Here is a 20,749-nt window from a genome sequence, read left to right as displayed (position 1 = left end):
ATGGGTGGGCCTGTCACAAGCCCCCCAACCCTGCACCCACTGTACCAGCCCCACCATGGCTACCCCGCCTGCCCCAGCTCCAACCCTTTAAGAAAAAAAGAACCAAAAAAAAAACAAAAAACCCCAGACTCACTGGCTCCTGCATTGGCTTTGGGGCTCCTGGGGGCTCATGCAGATCCACCCCACATAGTGCCGGGCAGTGGGGGGCAGTGGGGATTGCCACCCCACTGGGCAGGAAAGGGTGAGTGCAGGTTGTTGGGGTTTTTTTTTCTTAAAGAGCCGCAGCTGGGGCAGGCGGGCCAGCAGACAGGGCTCAGGGGGCTCATGGCAGAGCCCTCCATGCAGCGTGGGGAAGTGGGGATCACCCCCCTGCTGGGCAGCAGTTGGTGAGTAGGGGCTTTTGTTTTTTTCTGAAGTGCCAGGAGCTGGGGCAGGTGGGGCAGCCATTGCCGGGCTGGGAGAATGGGCAGGGGGTAGGCCTGTGGGATTCAGCTGAAACAATTTGGGACAGTGATTCGAACCACCAAATCAAATCACTGTCCTGTGAATCAGCCAAGTCCAAAGTGAATACTAGCCTTTTCACACAGGCTTATTGTCCAGCACATCCACTGCCTCCTTCCTCACTGCAGTGAGGGCTACTTACCTAGAAACTGTACTGTAAAGTAGCAGGCTCCTGTAAGTAGAGTCCAACGGATAATGACCTTCTCAGCTGTGTATAGGGCATTCCACATAATAAGGGAGATACCTGAGAAGAGAGAACACATAATAGAACTGCTTTTAAGAGCTATGAGATATCATGGGCAAAGAGGCAAGTTAGATAGCTGAGAGAGTGAGGGGTCCTGTTATGACTACATTGGCAAACAGGAAAAGAAAAAGGGAAATCCGAAGCCACAAAAACGTTAGCTGCAACACAGCACCAGGGCTTTCAAGAGCTAGCGATTTGCTGCACTTCTGCTTTACACCACCAGATGCTACTATAAGCTAGGAGAGAAGCTGGACAGCACCTAAACTCAAAATAGGCTTTCTAATCTGTAGCAGAATGCCAGATGCTGCTCCCCACCAGGCTCAGCACCTGCTGTGATCTTTGCCGCTGTTTAAAGAAGAAAAGGCCGAGCAGTTGCACCCAGTGGCAATCCCCTTTTTCCAGCCTACCACTCTCTGCATTATAAACTCCAAGAACAATCTGCAATGAGATTTTGTGCCTGAACAGGTTAAGAGCTGGTGAGAGGCACTGGACTGAAAATTCTGGTATCTGCATTTGTTACCAGCGTGAGTGCACCCAGGGTAACAGCAGGAGGGCAGGCTTCTCCTCTCCCCCTGGGACACATGGCACCCTGGGAGTTTGAGCCCTTGCATATTTGTTGAATTTATCTGTTTGTTTTAATTCCAAAGAGAAATCTGCAGCGCTAGACTCTCCCCAAACCTCCCACTCTCCACTCCTTCACCCCCAGCTCTACTACCACATCCTCCTCCTCCCAGTATGGCACTGCAAAACTGCCGATTAGTGTTCTGAAGTCTTCTCACACCTGCTAATTCCAGACATCACAGAGCATGGAGCTGGTGGAGACAGCTTCACTTCCTTCAGTGCTTCCAACCTCATGGAGACAAGGGAATGCCTCCACTTGAGTAAACCCAGTGGGTCCCCATGCTCTTGATGCTCAGGATCAGGCCCATGTGCCCAAATAACAATCCCACTCTCCACCCTCTGCTTCTCCGACTGCAATGGATCTGACCAACTTGCAGTAGCCAATGTCGGATGCTAAAAAGGCAGCATACAATCTACAATCCTCTCTCTTTGCACTGTGCAGTACATATTGGGATGGGAACAGGGAGGGAGGCAGATTTCTTCCTGATCCCAGTGCTAAGGGAATTTAGCCTTTTTTCAAAGATCTGCTGATGCGTCAGTTATTCTGAAGTTGCCCAATTCTGCTCTGCCTAGATCTACAGTTATTTCTAGTGCAGAATTTGCCCACTCGGATTCTTAACTCAGATATGCAAAATTGAGTCTAGCATCCTTGGGAGCTACAGAGGAGCTGCTGCGTGAGTCCTGAAGCACAGTCCCAGAGCATTACTCACTGAGAAGGGCTCCTCCATACAGCCGGATGGGAGTCTTGCTGTTGACCAATTCTTCCTCAAAGATGGCATCGTAGAGCTGATCGGGGAAAGTGAAAGCCTAAGAGAAGCAAGAGAGAGAATCTCAGTGGTTCTGCATGAGTTGGGTCACTTGGGGACAATGAAAAGTAGAACAGCAGAAGCTCTGCTTGAGGCAAAGGGGTGCACACTGTAAAATCAGGCATTTATGAGGAAAAGGAGTGCTGGACATATAATATCATAGGATGTCAGCTGTTTGCTTAAAGCCTCTCCCCAGTGACTGAGGGACAGAGGTGCCATGTGTGGTTTTGTCAACTTGTAAAGGAGACTCTCCTGTTAGGAACAACCTGTCAAGAAAATTGCTGATAAAAACTCACTGCAGAGGACCAGAGCCAGCAAATACCAGCAAGAGAAAGTAGCAGTGGCTGTTAAAGAAGAGGAGGGAGGTGATAACAGAATCCTGCATGCTACGTCACCACTGCCCTCTGGCAGCCAAGTGTTCAGCTCTGTCAGGGAAGGGATCTCTCACTTACCATGATGGCAACCCCCGAAAAGATGATGGCAGAGACAAACTGCCAGACCCTGCACAGAAAGAAACACAGATCAGAGGCCCTGAGATCTTCAAACCGTTACCTTTCCACCTGCCCAAGTGCCGTGGCCCATACCTCTTATAAGCAACACCCCTACCCAGGATGAGAGGGAGGAGGGGAGATGGCTTGTGATCTTTTCTTTATGCTTAAGTGGGATGAGACAGTGGATACTGCTTCTACTGTCCTCAAGTAAGAGAAGCTCTCATGAAATAAAGACAAAAACCAAGGGATTTCATAGCCAGTCATAAAACAGTCAAGGCGAAGTGACTAACCTTCAGAACCTCTGACAGGGGAAACTTTGACCATCTATGATGCCACCGGATATTTGCAGCCAGACAGTGCATTGCTGAAATCAACGGGTTTCCCAATGACTTAAGGGGGAGCAAATATCCTTTGAAAGTAACTATAGGCAGGCCAATGGCCTAGGGAATAGGACATTCACTTTGTTTCTTTACAGCTATACTCCCAGGCTTGCTGGTAGTCATGGGGGTTGATGCAGTGGCCGGCAAAAGCTGGGCATCCCAGAAGAACACATTCCCATCCACTTGAAGAGAATGGGAACAGTCCAGAATCAGTAAACAGTCCTCATAGCTCAGGAAAAATAGGACCAGCAAGTGTATTCACAGTTCAGAGCCCATGCCCCCGAGGACTGCCTATCATCAGATACATCCAAGCTAAATCAGTAACCAAGCCAAGCTATAGCAGATGTCCCAGTGCATCATGGGACTCATGGATTGCAAACTCACAACTCATCCCTTCCACACCTGTGGGCTCCCTAGCAGCACACAAGACTACACTGTGGCAGGATGCATAGGTCCAAAGCCAGCTCTGGAGATCTTTGTTTCCTCATCCCATATGAATCACTCTTTCAGTAGTGGCTCTACAACAGCTCAAAGTGGTCAGAGACCTGCAGCAGACCTGCATAGGGTTCCAGATGACATTTCATGAATGCAGGGGCTCCGGTCCTCAAGACAAGTAGGGCTCTTCCACATGGTCTTCACAAAGGTAAGCCCTCACCACACATATCATAGATGAGTGACAGCCAGTCCACTGTCCCGTGCTATCACCCACCACACAGTATGTAAGCACATCAAAGAGCAGGGACCTCATACAAGTGAGCAGCCATTGCCCCACAGGTGAGATACCTGCTGTGCATACTGCAGATGTGCAGTACTCCATCTCACCTACCCAAATGTCACTGGTTACACAAACTACCAATTGCAAGTAAGGCATCCCCAATATAACCCAGACAATATGAATGAAGCACCCCTCCAGAGTTATCACATACAGGGATATTCTGACATTGCCTGTACAGTGAATGTAATATGTCACATGGGCTTATATGTCCTGTAGAGCACATAAAAAGGCACAGAAGAGGCTGCTGGTGAGAGGGAGCACAGGAAGTTTGTAGCAGAAGAAAGAAAGAAGTTGGGTTACCTGACACATGGTGTTGCCGAAGAGCCCCAGACACATGCCCCGATGTGATTCAGTAGTGTAACTAGGGCAGGACAAGTGGTGCACCAGTCCTGGGCACTGACTATGGGCAGAGAAGTGCCAGAATCACCTCTCAGAAGCCTTTGCTATGGCAGGGGCAGCCTTGCACCAGGGTTGGCTCCCAGGATGCCCAGCTATGTGTTTGCTCCTGCTGGAGCAGATGCTGCTAGAGAAGCAGCAGTGGCTGTAGTAGCCTGGGAAGGTAAGACTAAGACTTCCTAATTCTGCCCTCCCTCCCCCCACAGTGGTCAGCACACCTCACTCTTGTAGCCCTCCCTCCCCTTCTCCCCATCCCACCCCAGGAAGTCATTGATCTCACTACGCCTTTGCTAGAACTAGTCACGTTACGGAGAAAGCAAGGCTGCACGTGGGAGATGGCCAGCAGTGTTAGAGCTGGTACCCCCCTTCCCTGTCCTGGCATGCCTATGCCAAGAGCCAGAGCTCTGAGATCAGACATAAAAGCTTACCTGAGTCCAATAGGTTCCCGCACAGCAAATTTTATTTCATTACCCAGGACTTGGCTGATCTGAGAAGAAAAAAAAAAAAAAAAATCAAATGAGGATATGTAAAGTGCAACAGCAGATCTGTCCTCAAGCCGCTTCAGGTAGGATCCGGCAACCTGAGGAGAAAACAGATATCCAGCTCTATGAGTGTGAGGAGGGAGGGAGGCAGCAAGGCTCTTAAATCTCATTAAGATTATTCAGTCCTCCTTGAGGACATGCCAAAAGTTATTTGATTCCCAGCACCTCTAAGAGCACTCCCTTACCTGGGCCCCTTTTGCCTGTCAGCAAAATGAAGTGCAATATCGGTTCTCTCTGTGCAGCATTCCTGATGCAGAAGAATAGCTCTACACAATTAGCAGCTGCAGAACAATAGGGAGGTCAAGAAACCAGGGTATCCATGAGTGGGAAAGGGGCACTGGGAAAAAAGGCTAGTCAGGCCTCTTAGCTACGCAGGGGCTACAAGCAGGTCAAGAATTACCCATGAAAAAGACTTCCATAGAAACATGCAGATTCATCAAAACCAAAGCGTTTTTTGGAAGCTCTCTGGTTGTAATAAGCTTCTAACACAGCTCAGTACACAGCTCCCTGTCAGTTCACCTGCCTGGGCTTCCAGCATCTGTGGCTCCTGGGTCACTCTGCTATAGATCACCACAGGGTTAGGACTCCTTGGCTCCACTGTTTCCATGTCATGGATACTGTGCTGAAGCTTGGCACTCCAAGGCTTTCTGGCTTCTCCTGCCCTTGTCTTTTATATTGTAATTTCTCTCTCCCTCTTATACTCTGCTTTTTCAGCATCCTATCACAGCATCTGATGAAGTAAACTTGGATTCACAAAAGCTTATGCTTTCTATATAATCTTATTTAGGTAGACCCCTTCCTGGTCCAAGTTAAATCAGAGTCCCCCAGCATTTTGCAGCTCTGGACTGGTCTGTGTGCTCCAGAGAGCAGGGCTGCCCGCCTGCCTGTACCGCACCCCCCATCCCAGCTGGAGCAGCAAGGGCTGGCTGATAAGGGAAGGCGGGGGTTGGGGAGGAGCCTGGCTGGGGATGCAGCCCAGTTTACATGGTGGACACACACACACACACACACACACACACACACACCCTCCCGTTTACATGGTGGGGACAGAGACACACACACAGCCTCCCCCAGGCAAATCCTGGCTGGGGTCTGGGGCCAGGGATGGGGGTTAAACCCTCCTTCCCTCACTAAAACTTACTGTTGGCTGCAACTGTGGACTACAAATCCCGGAGGCACCTGGAAGCAGGAAGAGGAAGTGATGAACAACCCTGCAGAGTCCTGCTTTTGTGATTCTGGACTGCAATTCCCAGAGACCTCATGGGCAGCAGGAAGAGGAAGCAAACACAGCCAGAGAGCCATACTCTAGCACCCCACAGCTTCTGGCTTGAGCCACTGCAGGCATATGCCTTCATTTCCTGAATCCATTTGCTTCTGTTCCAATTTAATCTGTGCAGCTTAGACTAACCTGCAAAGACTGAATCAATTCAGCCTTGGGCTTTTTGACTGTCTCTATGTAGCCAATGACAGTGGCGGTGGTCAGGCAGGGTGCTGAGGAAGGGGTCAGCCAGTAGAGTGGCTTCCTCCCCTCTCTATAGAGCTAGGTCAAAACCAAATACCTAACTATGTACAATTTATTAAAAGAATAAATACAGACGCTTAATATAAAAACACAGAATATTTACAAGGCTTAAGATATAATACTATATAAAATATTCCACAATTCACATACACCAAATATGAACCAAATAACTTACAACCTATACAACACAATTAACGCATAGGGATAGTAACCTATATAATCCAAGTAACTTAACCATAATATTTCTTTAAACCTTCACAAATAACAACACAAATACACACACTGAGACATTAAAAACACATAAACCATATAACCCCCTTAAAGAATACCCCTAGCTATACAGCCCTTAACACAACAACCTCAAAACAGGGAGTGCATTCAGCACCTCCCCGAGGGGTTTCCCTGAAACCCCTCTCCTTTAGGGCCCTGGGATGTGGGCACGCCCCTCCCAAAATGGAGGGTGGAGATGGCAGACCCTCCTCACCCATGTCAGCCTAGCCTGTGGGGCCTGCTTCCCTAGCAACTTACGCTTCCTCTATAGAGAAGTCAAGGCTCAAGCCCTGGTGGCTGATCCCACAAGAGCCTCTCCCCAGCAGTGCCTTTGGTACTGCTTGATGGCCTGGTGCCCTGCACTGGGCACCCAGGGCTCTCTCTCCCATGGGAGCCAAGCCCTTGTAGGCTCCGACTCCCGGGAGGGGGGGAGGATCTCCCCTTTCCCAGGCCCTGCTCTGGGCACCAGGGCTCTTTTAGTTAAAAGTGGAGCCACACTGTGGGGCTCTGGTCACCCGGTCCAGGGCCAGGGCCAACATGAGCAGCCATGAACTGCTTCCAAGGCAGTTCTCCATGCGTCAAACTGCGCGCCGGCTGAGGCCCAAGCAGCCTCGAGCTGCTCCCAGGGCCAGCTCTCTGTGTGCTGATCTGCACATTGACTGCCCAGCCGCTTGCTGGGTTTGCAGGCTCAAGCTGCCTTGAGCAGCTCCTAGAGCCTGATCCCCATGCGCCGATTTGCACACAGCTGAAGCTCATGCAGGGTCCTGAGGATGGCTGTCTCTGGATCTCCTCCCCATCCCTCATCATCTCTCCCTAGCCTGCTGAGCACGCTCCCCTTTTATACTCTTCAGGGGCTCCACCCCGAAGTTCTACGGACCTGTCTGGTACAGTTCCAATTCAGGTCCAGCTGCTCTTTGCCCCCTCCCTTTGGAAAAGGGCAGGGCATTGCTTCCCTTGTGCTGCCTCTGGATTGGTGGGTGGGCTCCACCAATCAAACAGCAGACCCTCAATCCTGGGACTCAACCCAAGCTCCAAAGCATCAGACCTAAAGTACTAGACCTAAAGATGCATATCTACCATGCCTTCTGACTGACTTCAGATGAACACGGCTAACTACATCTGTCTGGGTTCCTGCTAGGGATCTGTAATTCCTCCCAGCTATCTTATTCAGCTCTCCCCTTCCTCAGGAAATTTCCAAAATTGTGCTTTTACTTTGAAATAGAGCATTTTTTTTCAGAATTTGTTAGAGAACGGAAATTCCAGATTTTGTGGCTAGCTCTGGTTGAACAATGTTTTAACAAAGGGCATACAGGACCAAGGGCATTAGAATCTCCCAGTACCAGCTAGAGCTAATGCCACTAAAGTAACCTTCTATCTGCATCTCCCAAGCTGGAAGGCAGCTTTGCTAGTGCAGAAGGGGCTGTGGTGTTGTGAGCACTAATGTAAACAGTTGACAGCTCAGAGGTTGCAACTTTGAGGCCATAGCAGAAGCACTTGTGGGATGGCCTGTCAGATTCCCATGAATCTGAGAACCCTGCTAAATATGTCATCATAGGGAAAGAAAAGCTACTGCAGAATAGCAGTTACCTCTGCCTGCACAGTTGCCAAAGGGCCTCTGTCTTACTCCCCAGTTTCTATGTCAAGGTGTCATGTAGAAAGCCATATCCCCAGATGCAGCCAAGAATCCTTTGGGCCAGTTTCAAAGAACTTGAAGAAAAGTAAATTAAGAAAACAGGTTAGTGAATTACAAGGGACCCCAAAGCACCAAGGAAGGGGTTAGCATGAACAGGATGAAGACAGCTGGTGATTACAGACAGGGAACCAAGGGCAGAGACTAAAGGCAGCCTACAACAGAGAAGACTTCCAAATAAACATGCAGAGCATCCAAGGAGGCACAATGCCAGAGCAAAGAGAAATCTTTACTAAGCAAATGACAATAGGAGACCAAAGGAGCTTCCTGCTTATCTTCAGCCAGCATTGTCAGCTGGGGAGGAAAGGAGGCTTTGCATTCCAGTCTGTGTCATTTCCTGACAGAGAAAAGGGTAGGAGTTGTACTGGGCCTCAAAAGCTACTTATAGCTAGCTGTGTTTAGGCAAATTCCTCTTTCTCAGTTCTCCAGGATGAAATGAAACCAAGTGTTGGTTCAGGTGACCTTGAGGAGCATGTAATACAGGGGCCAGAATTAGCCCACACATTTGCTAGAGCTGCTGTTTTGCTGAAATGGGCTTCACACACCTGTTTGCAACCCAATGAAACACAGACTCTAAATGCCTGGTAAATCATTACACCAATTCCCAGAGTACTTGCATTAGAACATGGTGAGTGAAGTGACTGGAAGTGTCATGGCCATAAAAGATCAGCTCAGAGGACATTTAATGGATGGCCTGATAATAAAACCAATTAACAGTTGGTTAAATTTAATAATTTAAAGACCGAGTTCATATTCATTCATTTAAAATGCAGTTCCTGGCCAACCCTAAAACACTAGGATAACTTGATGTAGCACACTAAAACTACTGCTTTAACCTGTCATGAAAAGCCTTCAGGGACAGAAGTATGTGTGTGTATGTGTACACATGCAAGTGCGCATATTTGGAAAAAAACCCAGCAGTTCGGGCATTGCACCCTCTGGTCAATGCACAGGATCAACTAGCTTTTAATTTTACATACAGAGTTATGTTTAGAACTCCAGACAATGTGGATTACATCTCTCTGGCCCACACACAAGCAGACATCAAATACTTGTTGTAATTACCCATTTTCCAAGGGATCTTTTCCTGTGCAGGTTTCCACCCAAATATGATACATCACCTTCTTTCAAGTGTGGCCAAATGTCCATTTCCTCCCCTGCTATAAGTCTTAGGCACAGTGATTAAATTAAACTTGCAGAACTAGAATGTGTGTCTGGTTTTGGGATGGCAGGGTCTGAATTCAGTTCAAACCTGTTAAAAAACAGATACTGAATTTCTTCAGGGACAAAGCCCCTTTTTTGGGGGGGCGGGGAGGTGGGATCCTACAGATTTATAAACCCATTGTCCCATTCTAAGGACCCTTTTTGCCCAAGGAAATCATGGCTAGTTTGAATTTATTGCCATTCAAGCTTTGTGTGTAAAGGATCACCCTGTTTTGGTGGGAGTCAAAGCCAGGGCCAATCAGACCCAATTTAAACTTGAGGTCTGTTTTCAGCCTTAAAAACAGAAGAGTCAATTTGTGAAGGAATTGAATTGTGAGCACCTAGACAATGTAATTATGTTTCTCTGTCACAGTAACAAGCCTCAGCTGGGGAAGTCCAGACTGGGAAAAAAAGAGTCAACCAGACATCCTTTCTGGCCCATCCTAGCTCCAACATTTTTTAATTCATTTAGATAAAATGATCTGGATAGTGTTAAAAAGTGACCAATAATCCATTTGTAAGAGACAGGCCTGTCACTGTCTGCTTTGTCCATCTCTAGCTCCTGAGACTATGAGCCAGATGTCAATCCAGATGATCCTTTATGACACATGCCCCAAAAGAGGCAACTTGGAAGTAATCCTCTGGCCCACTTCCCCATATAGAGGGCACTCCAAGGTGGGGAGAATATGGGATGAAAGGTAGAAAGGGGGTGAGATTGAGGTGAGCTGTCTCTGAGCCAATGTTATAAAAGTCCTAGGAATGAACTTCATTCCTGCAACTGCTCTAACTTCTCTCATGGGCTGATTCAGCTCCTGTATGGCTCTGGACTTAGGGAATGCGTCTCAGAGCCACCTCCTCCCACATTCAGCTTGGGCCCAGCATAACTGAGGACTGAGTTCAGTGATGCCTTCCTCCAAACAACTGTCTGTCACTATTATTCAGAGTCTTACACTGCCCAGTGTTTCCGATGCCCTGTCAGGAGCCCCTGTCATTACTCATATGCAGTCAGAGAACTGCTTCTGAATCTCTGTATAAGCAATTTGCATGCCTCTGTGTCAGTATGCATGCAACAGGCTGAAAGGTGACAAAGACAAACAGACAAAGAGGAAAAGAGGGATGCAGCAGCTCTGTGTGTGTGTTTGTGTGTGAGAGAGAGAGATGTGTATCTGTCTGTGTTCTCAAAAGAAATGTAAACCACCCACAGACTCGCATATACTCCCAAATTAAAAAAAGTAATATCTCTGATGAGGTGAGAATACCAGCTTGAAACTCCAGGACCGTCCACCCCCACAGGCCTGGCAATTCCACCCACTGCTGTCATTTTACTGGATCACACAGCAGATGTGGCTGCTTCTCGGTTGCAAAAGGCTTCCTAAAGAGCTGGATGCACCAGAGAAGGAACAGCAGATCATTAGCCAGATTACACAGAAGGCAGGGTAGAGTGCTACCTTAGAGACTAGCTGGTTCAGAGAGGCATAAGTGTTATAGAAATCACAGAGAAGTAGGGCTGGATAGGACCTCCAGAGGTCATCTAGTCCAGTGGTTCTCAACCTTCTTTGTACCAGGACCCATCTGTAAACACTGACGGCCACCTCACTCCCAACCTGCTGCCCCCACCCCCAGGCCCCGGCTTCCCCCCACCCCAGTGTGTGTAGGGGATGGGTGTGTGGGGCAGGACAGGGTGTGTGTAGGGCATGGGGGGCCCCAAGCAGCCCCTTGCAGGCTGGAACTCTGCCAGCCTTCAAGGGAAAAGCCATGGTTTCCCACATTTTTCTCCTTCAAAGGAGAATCCATTTTTTAAAGTTTGCTCTCAGCCACTTCATATATTCTTGTGACCAATTTTTGGGGCACAACCCATAGGTTGAGAAATGCTGATCTAGTCCATCCCACTACCTGATGCAGGATCATCCTTATTCAAACTATTCCATACAACCATAATCTAAAAACTCTACATATGACTGCCCTCAACCCTCACACAACATAGACCTAGGACCCTAACCTGCCACAGGTAAAGCAAGAAAACCATGGCAGCCGACATCCTTCTTCTATAGATGTTGTCAATATACTCTCAAGAAGTCCTGGGTAGAGGGCCACATCCCCTGCTACAGAGGAAGGCAAGACCCCTCACAGTCCATACCAATCTGGCCAGAATTCCTTCCTGACATCAGATATGATGACCAGTCAGACCCTGAGAGAGGGAAAAGACCCTCTAGCCAGGAACCTTGGCTTTGCTCCTAGCAGGAGAATCAGCATACCCCAACTGAGGTCCCCAGACTTAACTGTAACCAACGCCCAATGCCTTTGGGACACATATAGCAGAAAGAAGAGGCGGGTGGGGAAAAGCATCCAGCAAAGCCCAGAAGCATGGGAAATACGCATGGTAGAAAATGGGCATAGCTATGCCTAAATCATCCCCAACCAGTGGCTGTCCAACCTCTTTTTGAATACCTCCAGCGATGAAGAGCCCACAACTTCCCCTGGCAGTCTATTCCACTGCTTCACTGTTCTAACGGTGAAGAAGTTTTTCCTGATACCCAGTCTAAATCTACTTTGCAGCAACTTCAAGCCATTGTTCCACGTCCTCCTCTGTGCAGCAAGAGAGAAAAGGTGCTTTCCCTCTGCTTTATGGCAGCTCTTTAAGTATCTGAAGACTGCTATCATGTCCCATTTTCCACAAGTTGAACATGCCTAGCTCCTTCAGGCTCTCTTTCTATGACTTGCCTTCCAAGTCCCTAATTATCTTTGGTGCCCACCTCTGGACCCTCTCTAACTTCTCCATGTCCTTTTTAAAATGTGGAGTCCAGAACTGCGCACACTACTGCAGATGAAGCCTAACCAGTGCTGAGAGACAGGCACTACCACCTCCCGCAACTTGCACCTAATGCTTCTACAGATGCAGCCCAAAACTGCATTTGTCTTTTGTGTGGTTGCATCACACTGCAGACTCATATTGAGTCTGTGATCTACCACGGTTCCCAAGCCCTCTTCCATAGTGCTCTCATTCAGTCAGGTGTCCCCCATTTTGTATCCATGTTTTTCATTGTCTGCACTGAACTTCATCCTGTTAGTTCTAGCCCAACTTCCCAATCTGTTGAGATCTGTCTGAATTGCACTCACACCCTCCAGCGTGTTTTCAGTCCTTCCCAGTTTCATGTCATCTGCAAACTTGGTCAAGAAGCTTTCTATGTCAGCATCCAAATTGTTAATAAACATGTTGAACAGCACCAGGCCCAGGACAGATCCCTGTGGGATTCCAGTTGAAACCTCCTGCCATTCTGACAGACCCATTAATAATTACCCTTTGCTTGTGGCTATTGCACCAGTTATCTATCCACTTTGTAGTAGTTTTAGCCAACCCTCATTTCTCCAATTTGTTTATGAGAAGGTTGTATGGAACCCTGTCAAAAGGCCTGCTGAATTCAGATACATTACATCCACACCAATCCCTTCATCCATCCAAGTAGTTATTTTGTCAAAGAAGGAGATCAGGTTCATTTGACATAAATGTATGCTGACTGTATGCTTGCAAATAGCGTTCCATAGGATATGATCTAGTAACTTTCCAGGTACTGAGATGAGGCTAACCAGTCTGTAGTTCCCCGGGTCCTCCTTTTTGCTTTTTTTAAAGAGCACTGCATTGGCACTTTTCCAGTCCTCTGGAACCTAGCCCGCCTCCCAAAATTTCATGACGTTCATTGCCAAGGGCTCAGAGATCTCCTCGGTCAGTTCCTGCAGAACCCTGGGATGAAACTCACCTAGTCCTGATGACCTGAATTCATTTAGACCCAACAAAAGCTCTCTCACCATCTCTTTTGTTATCTACTCCCTCAGCTTGCCCCCTTCCTTTTCCAGATAATTTCTATTTAGTGTCTAGCAGCTTATATTTTTTTTGTGAAGACTGAGGCAAAGTAGCTGTTGAGTAGTTCTGCATTCTCTCTCTCTTCAGTTAGGAGTTTTCCCTGGCTTGTTACCAGAGGACCCACAGATTCCTTGTTCCTTCTTTTCTGGTCAGCATACTTACATAACCTCTTCTTGTTGTCCTTAACCTCTTTGCCAGGTGCATCTAATTCTTTATTTTTGCCTTCCTGATTTTTTCTTACAGGTTCTTGCTATTTCCTGATATGCTTCCTTGATGACCTGCCAATTTTTCCATTGCCTGTGTGCTTTCCTTTTGCATTTGAGCAATTTTTAAAATGCCTTGTGCAATCACGTTGGTCTCTTGCCATTCTTTTTGTGTCTCATAGATTGTTAGGGGCTGGAAGGGACCTCACAAGATCATCAGGTCCAGTCCTCCTGCACTAGGCAGGAAAAACAACTGGGGTCAGGTGACCCCAGCGAGGTGACCATCCAGTCTCCCCTTGAAGATTTCTAAGGTAGGAGATTGCACCATCTCTGGAGGGAGTTTATTCCACAGTCTGGACACCCTAGCTGTGAAGAACTTTTCCTAGAGTTAAGCCTGAAACAGTCTTACAGGAGTTTGTGTCCATTACTCCTGGTTTTCCCAAAGGGTGCCCTGGTGAACAGTTGTTCACTGAGCCCTTGATATACTCCCCTGATATAGTGGTCAGCTGCTACCAAGTCCCCTCTCAGACTTCTCTTTTTTAGGCTAAAGAGGCCCGAGTCCCTCAGCCTTTCCTTATGTGGCTTGCCTTGCAAGTCTCTAAATCATACAGGTGGCTCTTCTCTGGATTCTCTCAAGCTTTTCCATGTCCTTGTTGAAGTGCAGCGCCCAGAATGCTCCAGCTGTGGCCTCAACAATGCTGAGTAAAGTGGGGGAATCACTTCCTTGGTTTTGCTCGAGATGTATTGGTTGATGCATGCCAGAGTACTGTTTGCCTTGCTGGCTACAGCATCACACTGATGACTCATGTTCATACTATGGTCTATTATTACCCCTAGGTCCCTTTTAGTGTGGTGCTAGTCAGTTTGGCGCCATCAAGACTGTAAGTATGTTGGAGATTGTTCATCCCCAGGTGGAGCATTTTACACTTCTCAATGTTGAACTTCATCTGGTTCTGATCCGCCCAACTTGCCAGCCTGTCTAGGTCTGCCTGTATCTGCAGCCTATTTTCCAAGTGTGATCATGCTCCCCCATAATTTGGTGTCATCCGCAAACTTGGCCAGTGAGCTCTTTACCCCCACAACCAAATCATTGATAAAGGTCTTGAAAAGCACTGGACCAAGCACAGACCCCTGAGGGACACAACTGGCCACTTCTCGCCAGGACGACACAGATCCACTCATTAGGTCCTACTCTGCAGCCAGCTTCCTACCCACCTAACTGTCGAGCAGTTAAGCCCACAATCCTCCAATTTTCCCATGAGAACATCATGAGATAGCAGATCAAAGACCTTTTGGAAGTCTAGGTATACAATGCTGACCTCCTCTCTCTTATCCAGGTGGTGAGCTACCTGGTCATAGAAGGTAACAAGACTGGTAAAACAAGACCTGCCTGCAATGAAGCCATGCTGGCTGTCATTCAGAATCCTACCTTCTACAAGCATATTGCACATAGACTCTTTGATAATTTTTTCCAGGATTTTCCCTGGGATAGAAGTTATGCTAATTGGCCTATAGTTCCCAGGTCCTCTCTCCTCCCCTTCTTGAAGATGGGAACATTGGCCATTTTCAGGGACCTCCCCTGAAGTGCCATGAGTTTTGAAAGAGTTTCGCCAGAGGTCCTGCAATGACTTTGGCCAGCTTCTTCAGCATTCTTGGATGAAGTTTATCCAGTCCTGCTAACTTATAAAATATCTAATTTTTCTAACTGATCATGCACCAGCTCAACATCAATGGTAGGAAGGCGGTCATTCCCACCATGCCCATTCTGAACCTTATTTAGCATGATTTTCCCCAGTGAAATATCAAAGCAAAGTAGTCATTCAGGAGTTCAGTTTTCTCCCAAGTGTCAGTAGCCAGCTGTCCTGAGTTGTTAGGCAATAGCCCCACACTTCCATTTGTTTTTCTCCTGTTCCCTACATACATTTGCATGGTACCATGACAGTTATGTTGGGCTTTCAATACTGTGCCCTTTAGAAGCTCCTAGAGCCTTTACCCTTCAGTCTATCCTCCTATGATAAAATCTGCCTTTTTGAAGTCTAGCGTCCTAATTTTACTGACCTCATGTTTTCCCTGTCTCAGGATCTAGTATTCTAGTGTGTTGTGATCACTTCCTCCCAAGTTACCCATCAACTTCACATCCTCCAACAGCTCTTCCCTGTTGGTCAGGACAAGATCAAAGATAGTTGTATCTTCCACTTTCTTGAAGAGAAAGTTTTCCTCCACACAAGTTAGGAACTGGTTTGACATTATGTATGGCTACATTGTTCTTCCAGCAAATGTCGGGAAAACTGAAGAGTCCCGTCAGTACCATCTCATAGCTTTTGGAAGGATTTGTCACCTGCTTGAGAAGTACATCATCCACTTCCTCTTCTTGATTAGGTGGCCTAAAATGAATCCTCACCATTACACCAGTGCAGCGTCTTTCACCTCTCATCTTCATCCAAATGTATTTTGCTTTGTCATCTTCTTCCTTCTGAACCAGGGAACAAGTCTATGTGTTTTTCATGTACAAGGCAATACCACCATCTTTTCTCCCAACCCTGTCCTTCTGAAACAGAGTGCAACCCTCCATGCTCACATTCCAGTTACAAGAGCTGTCCTGCCAAGTCTCTGTGATGACAATCAAGTTGTAGTTCTTTTCCTAGGCGGTAGATTGTGAAAAGAACTACTCATATTGTTTATTCCCCATACTGCTCATATTTGTATATATGCATCAGATGTGTTTTGCATCTTGACCTCCTCCCTTTCTTTTTATGTCACTTGTTTCAGCCCTGTAGCAATTTATCCCTCTCTCAGAATTAAGCTGCTTCTTCAAGTCCTTTCTCCTTTGGACTGTGTGCACTGTTGCTGGGGGGTTTTGATCACCATGCCTTATGGAACCTAGTTTAAAATCCCTCCTGACTAGGTTGGTCAGATGACACCCAAAGATACTCTTCCCTGCTCTTGTCAGATGGATCCTCTCTCTTGATAGCAGTCTTCCTCCCAAGAACATTCATCCATTGTCAAAGAAGCTGAAGTCTTAACACTGACACCACCGTCTCAGCCATGCGTTCACTTCCAGGATACTATGGTCTCTGCCTTGACCCCTGCCTTCCACAGGAAGGATCAATGACGATGAAAACACCACTTGTGCTCAAAGCTGCTTAATCCTTCTGCCAGGAGCTTCACGGTCACCTCTGATATGATCAGTATTTTCCTGGATGTATCATTGGCACCTACGTAGACAAACAGAAAGGGGTAGTGGTCCAAAGGACGGATGAGCTTTGGCAGACTTTCTGTGGTGTCCTGAATTTGGGCTGCAGGCATGCAGCACATCTCCCAGGCCCCCAGATCTGGACAATAAATTGGTGCCTCTGTCCCCTGCAGAGGGGAGTCACTAACCAATACTACTATTCTCTTCTTTCTTTGTGCAGTGGTCCTGGAGCCCCTGTCCTTGAAGCCTTGCACTTCCTGCTCTCTAGGCTCCTGCCTCCTCTGCCTCATGCCTGCAGATGTCTTCTCCTCTGCCTGAGCAGTTCCACCACAGACTGCTTGAAAGCAGTTACTGACTTCAGTCCTCTCCTCTTCAGTTCTAGAGACCTCCCTTCTTCGAGTAGTCACATGCTGCCACTTCTCCGCATTGCTTTTTGGCCCCTCCAGTACCAGCCTTTCTGAACTCTTGTCCAAATAATCTTCCTGATCCCAGATGCAATGCAGCATGGATACCCATGCTTCCAATATGTGAATCTTCTCGTCCAAGGAAGCCACCCGCTTACACTTGATATGGATGAAGTGCTCCTGGCCCTCTGAAAGGAACATGAACCTGGCACATCCCATGCAGGTCACAACAGCTGACCCAGACTACATTTGCACCTCCTCTGCTCCCTGGAGCATACCTATACTGCTTCCAGGCAGCCACGGTCAGAGAGGCACTGGCACGCTCCACTGCCCAGCACCAGTTCCACCTCCATTGAAAGTCACAAAGGTTACAAGATTGGGAAAGAGGCTCCACCAACCTGCAGCATCCCAATAATAGACAACAGCCAGCTTTGTTAAACATTATACTTCATCATAGCTGTTGCCTACAAAAGCTCATGCCTCTGAACCAAAGGACAAAAGGGAGAGAGTCAAGTGGTAACAGAAACACATACATACATGTGCATGCCCTGTTTCCTTTTTTTTTTTCCCAGAGCCACTTTCAGTAATTCATGAGTTCCAGAAATTGCAGCACAGGAAATACTTTATGGTCCTAGGGTTGATGGGCTGTTTAAAATCCTAAATAAAGCAGATACTAGGATTTGAGAAATTCAAGCCTAATTTCTAATCAATCCTCTGTCTCTCCCCACAAAATTCTTCCCTCCCCATTTCCCCCTTATTAGTCTCTTCCAATGAGCATACTGTCTCCTAGTTTCCATCTACCTCTCCATACACTCCTGTTGTTTCTTTCTTTCCTGCCTTCCCCAGCTATCTTTCTTGCTCATCCTGTTCTGAATTGCTTCACTGATCAAGATGTTAGATATTATGTTACACTTAGGAAAAACCAGGCCCTTAGAGAGGTGACTGTGCACCTCATTGCTTAGTCCTCTCCTCAGGCAGAAAACCAGCCCCATTATCCGAGCCAGTTTTTCTTAGAAACCTATTTTCATCATCTAGAGAGGGGCCTGAACCTCTGACATTACATTCAGATACAGGGTGTTGGTTTGGCTCATCCTAGAGACAGGCCCAAGATATTTGCTCAGATCAGGGTCTGAACTTCCCCAAAAGTTGGGGAGTATTGAAATCTGAAGGTCTCCTCCCCACAAGCCATTTATTTGTACCTCAGACAGAAAAAAAAAAAGAAGAGCTGTCAACTCAGATTCATGGCACTACTTATCCAGTTATTTCTCACATTTATTGGCCATTCTTCTGCAGTGACATCTCTCTCCAGTGACTGCTGACCTGCCATTAAGCCTTCACAGTACCAGAGAATTCAAATGTAGAGCATCTCTTTGCTTCTAACCCCCCGGGGTAGATGTCCTGTGAGCATCTGTTTATCACGACACCCCTGTGAATATTTAACCCAGAAAAACTGAATTCATAAATGGGCGAGTTGCACATGTCTTTTTCTCGCTCCAGCATGTGAAAATATTATAACTGAGCCTCTTGAGTCTTAATGTGACTTTCAAATGCACTTGTTCATTTCACAGACCAGACATGGAACCAGTTTTTCCTCTTTGTGCAGGCCCTAAAGAAAGAGGTGCAAGCTCCCAAATTCTCACACTCTCCATGGACATCGAGGGGGTGACCATTTTTAAGAGTGTTTCTGATCACCTTTCTCCTTGCTGCAGAGCTGCCAAAAATATGGCCCTCATTATTTCTCTCTTAGGGCCAGCCAGTCCCTTCTCTGTACACCTGCAAAGGTGCTATATTACCACAGTCTCCTCTGGCAGTCCTTACCTTTGACCTATGAACCTCCCCATCATCATCTTCCCCTCCAACTCCTAAGATCTTCCGTGTCTTCAGTCGGCTCACTAGGTCCGTCTGGCTGTGCTTCTTCATCAAAGGTGGGGGCTGCTTGGTTGCCATGGTGACTCACGTGCAGTCACTGGCTTGGGCAGAAACTGAAATGACAAAGTCCAGAAAATAAGCATCTCTTAGCAGGGACTTGATCCTATGAGGGACTTCGCACTCTCTCCTTAAAGTAACTAAAAAGCATCTTAAAAGACGTGTCTAGCCCATCTGATGAAATATTCAACATCTGGCATGACTGGGCTTTTACAAATGTGCTTTGAGGGGGCTGGGGAGTTGCTTTAATTAGTGCAGCTCCAAGAGCTGTGCTAATTAGAAGCGCCTGGAGTGTCTCGTGTGTCAGCGTCCCTGCACTGAGAAATGGCAGCAGGGTGCTTTGAACTACAACTTGAACGAGCTTTAGTTTAAAGAGTCCCACCACCATTTTTCAGCGTATGGACACTGATACATGTGATGCTGGAGACTGCAATAATTACCATGCTCCAGCAGCCTCGATTAATTGAATCTGCTCCAACCTCCTGGAAGTGCAGCATGTCAGAGCAGGCTCCCTGTACGTATATAGGAGCCAGTGAGTTCCTAACTAAATTGGGCCCCTCTACAAACAACAGGCAATTACTCTTCTCATTACAGGGCAGGCAAGTAGCACATCTAGGGGTTCATAGATGTTAGAGTTGGAAGGGACCTCAGTAGGTCATCGAGTCTGACCCCCTGTCCTGGGCAGGAAAGAGCACTGGGGTCAAATGACCCCAGCTAGGTGCTTGTCCAGTCTCCTCTTGAAGACCCCCAAGGCAGGAGAGAGCACCACCTACCTTGAAAGCCCATTCCAGATTCTGGCAACCCTTACCATAAAGAAGTTCTTTCTAATGTCCAACCTAAATCTGCTCTCCGTCAATTTGTGGCCATTGTTCCTGGTTACTCCAGGGGTGCCCTAGTATATACAGCATCTCTGATTCCCTGCTGCCCTCCCCTCATGAACATATAGGCAGCCACAAGATCACCTCTCAGCCTTCCTTTGCAAAGGCTGAAGAGATCCGGGTCCCCCAGTCTCTCCTCGTAGGGCCTTGCCTGCAGGCCTCTGACCATCCAAGTGGCCCTCCTCTGAACCCTCTCAAGAGTGGGTTGGGTGAGTGAGGCACCAGCCCTAATTTAGAGAGGGCACCAGACTGGCAGCCTCTGGGGAGCCCTTGCCATGGGGTTATTGCAGCAGCCTGAGCCCTCACTGCCATAGCAGCAGCCACAGCAGTAGCCGTCACCATTCATCTCTGCTGAGCCTGTGAGCAAGGAGAGAAATAAGTATCCAAGATCAACCACCAGGGGAGTTCTTATAAACAATGGACATGTGTCCACACAAGAGAACCCCAAGTCTTTTAAAGCTGCCCAGGAGGGAGATGCACTCAGAAGAGTGGCAGCTACCTTATCCTTAGGGATCCGTTCCTCTCCCACCACATCAAAAGACCCAGAGAAAATCTGTCTGTGGAGCATAAGTTCTACATTTTGAGTTTCTTCAGACTCAGAAAAGTGGCTGGAAATCTATCTAAGAAATCTTCAGCATAAGCATTCTTTTCACGGCTGCTCCAATTAAACCTCTGTTCTATGTGCTTTTATCTTTCTAATTATAGTGGGTGGGAGAGCTTTGTTATCAGCTGGGAGCCTGTCTTCCCTCCAGATGACAGGAGGAGGAGAGTCCTGCCAATCTAAAACCTTCTGTTGGCCTAGCTTAAGTGCTTTTAAAGGGATACTGTCTGCTACTTCAAGGATC

At 47.4% G+C, this 20,749-nt stretch overlaps 1 protein-coding gene across 2 annotated transcripts in view; it reads right to left on the bottom strand.

Annotated features, from left to right (window-relative positions):
* Nucleotides 1-20,749, bottom strand: part of TP53I11 (tumor protein p53 inducible protein 11) — a 72,275-nt gene that overhangs the window by 24,740 nt on the left and 26,786 nt on the right. Inside the window, exons 3-7 of one of the 2 annotated variants that reach the window (XM_019519355.1) lie at nt 18,919-19,087; nt 4,643-4,701; nt 2,625-2,673; nt 2,077-2,173; nt 644-745 (exon numbers count right to left, since the gene is read on the bottom strand). In XM_019519355.1, coding sequence (XP_019374900.1) covers nt 644-745; nt 2,077-2,173; nt 2,625-2,673; nt 4,643-4,701; nt 18,919-19,047 — 436 coding nt within the window. In that variant the 5' untranslated portion in view covers nt 19,048-19,087. The remainder of the gene's footprint in view (nt 1-643; nt 746-2,076; nt 2,174-2,624; nt 2,674-4,642; nt 4,702-18,918; nt 19,088-20,749) is intronic. The other variant, XM_019519354.1, reaches the window with a different exon arrangement.

Source organism: Gavialis gangeticus, unplaced genomic scaffold (assembly GCF_001723915.1).
Source record: "Gavialis gangeticus isolate Ggan-Ray unplaced genomic scaffold, GavGan_comp1, whole genome shotgun sequence".
NCBI classification, from domain to species: Eukaryota; Metazoa; Chordata; order Crocodylia; family Gavialidae; genus Gavialis; species Gavialis gangeticus.
This window is presented reverse-complemented; position numbering and strand designations above follow the sequence as displayed.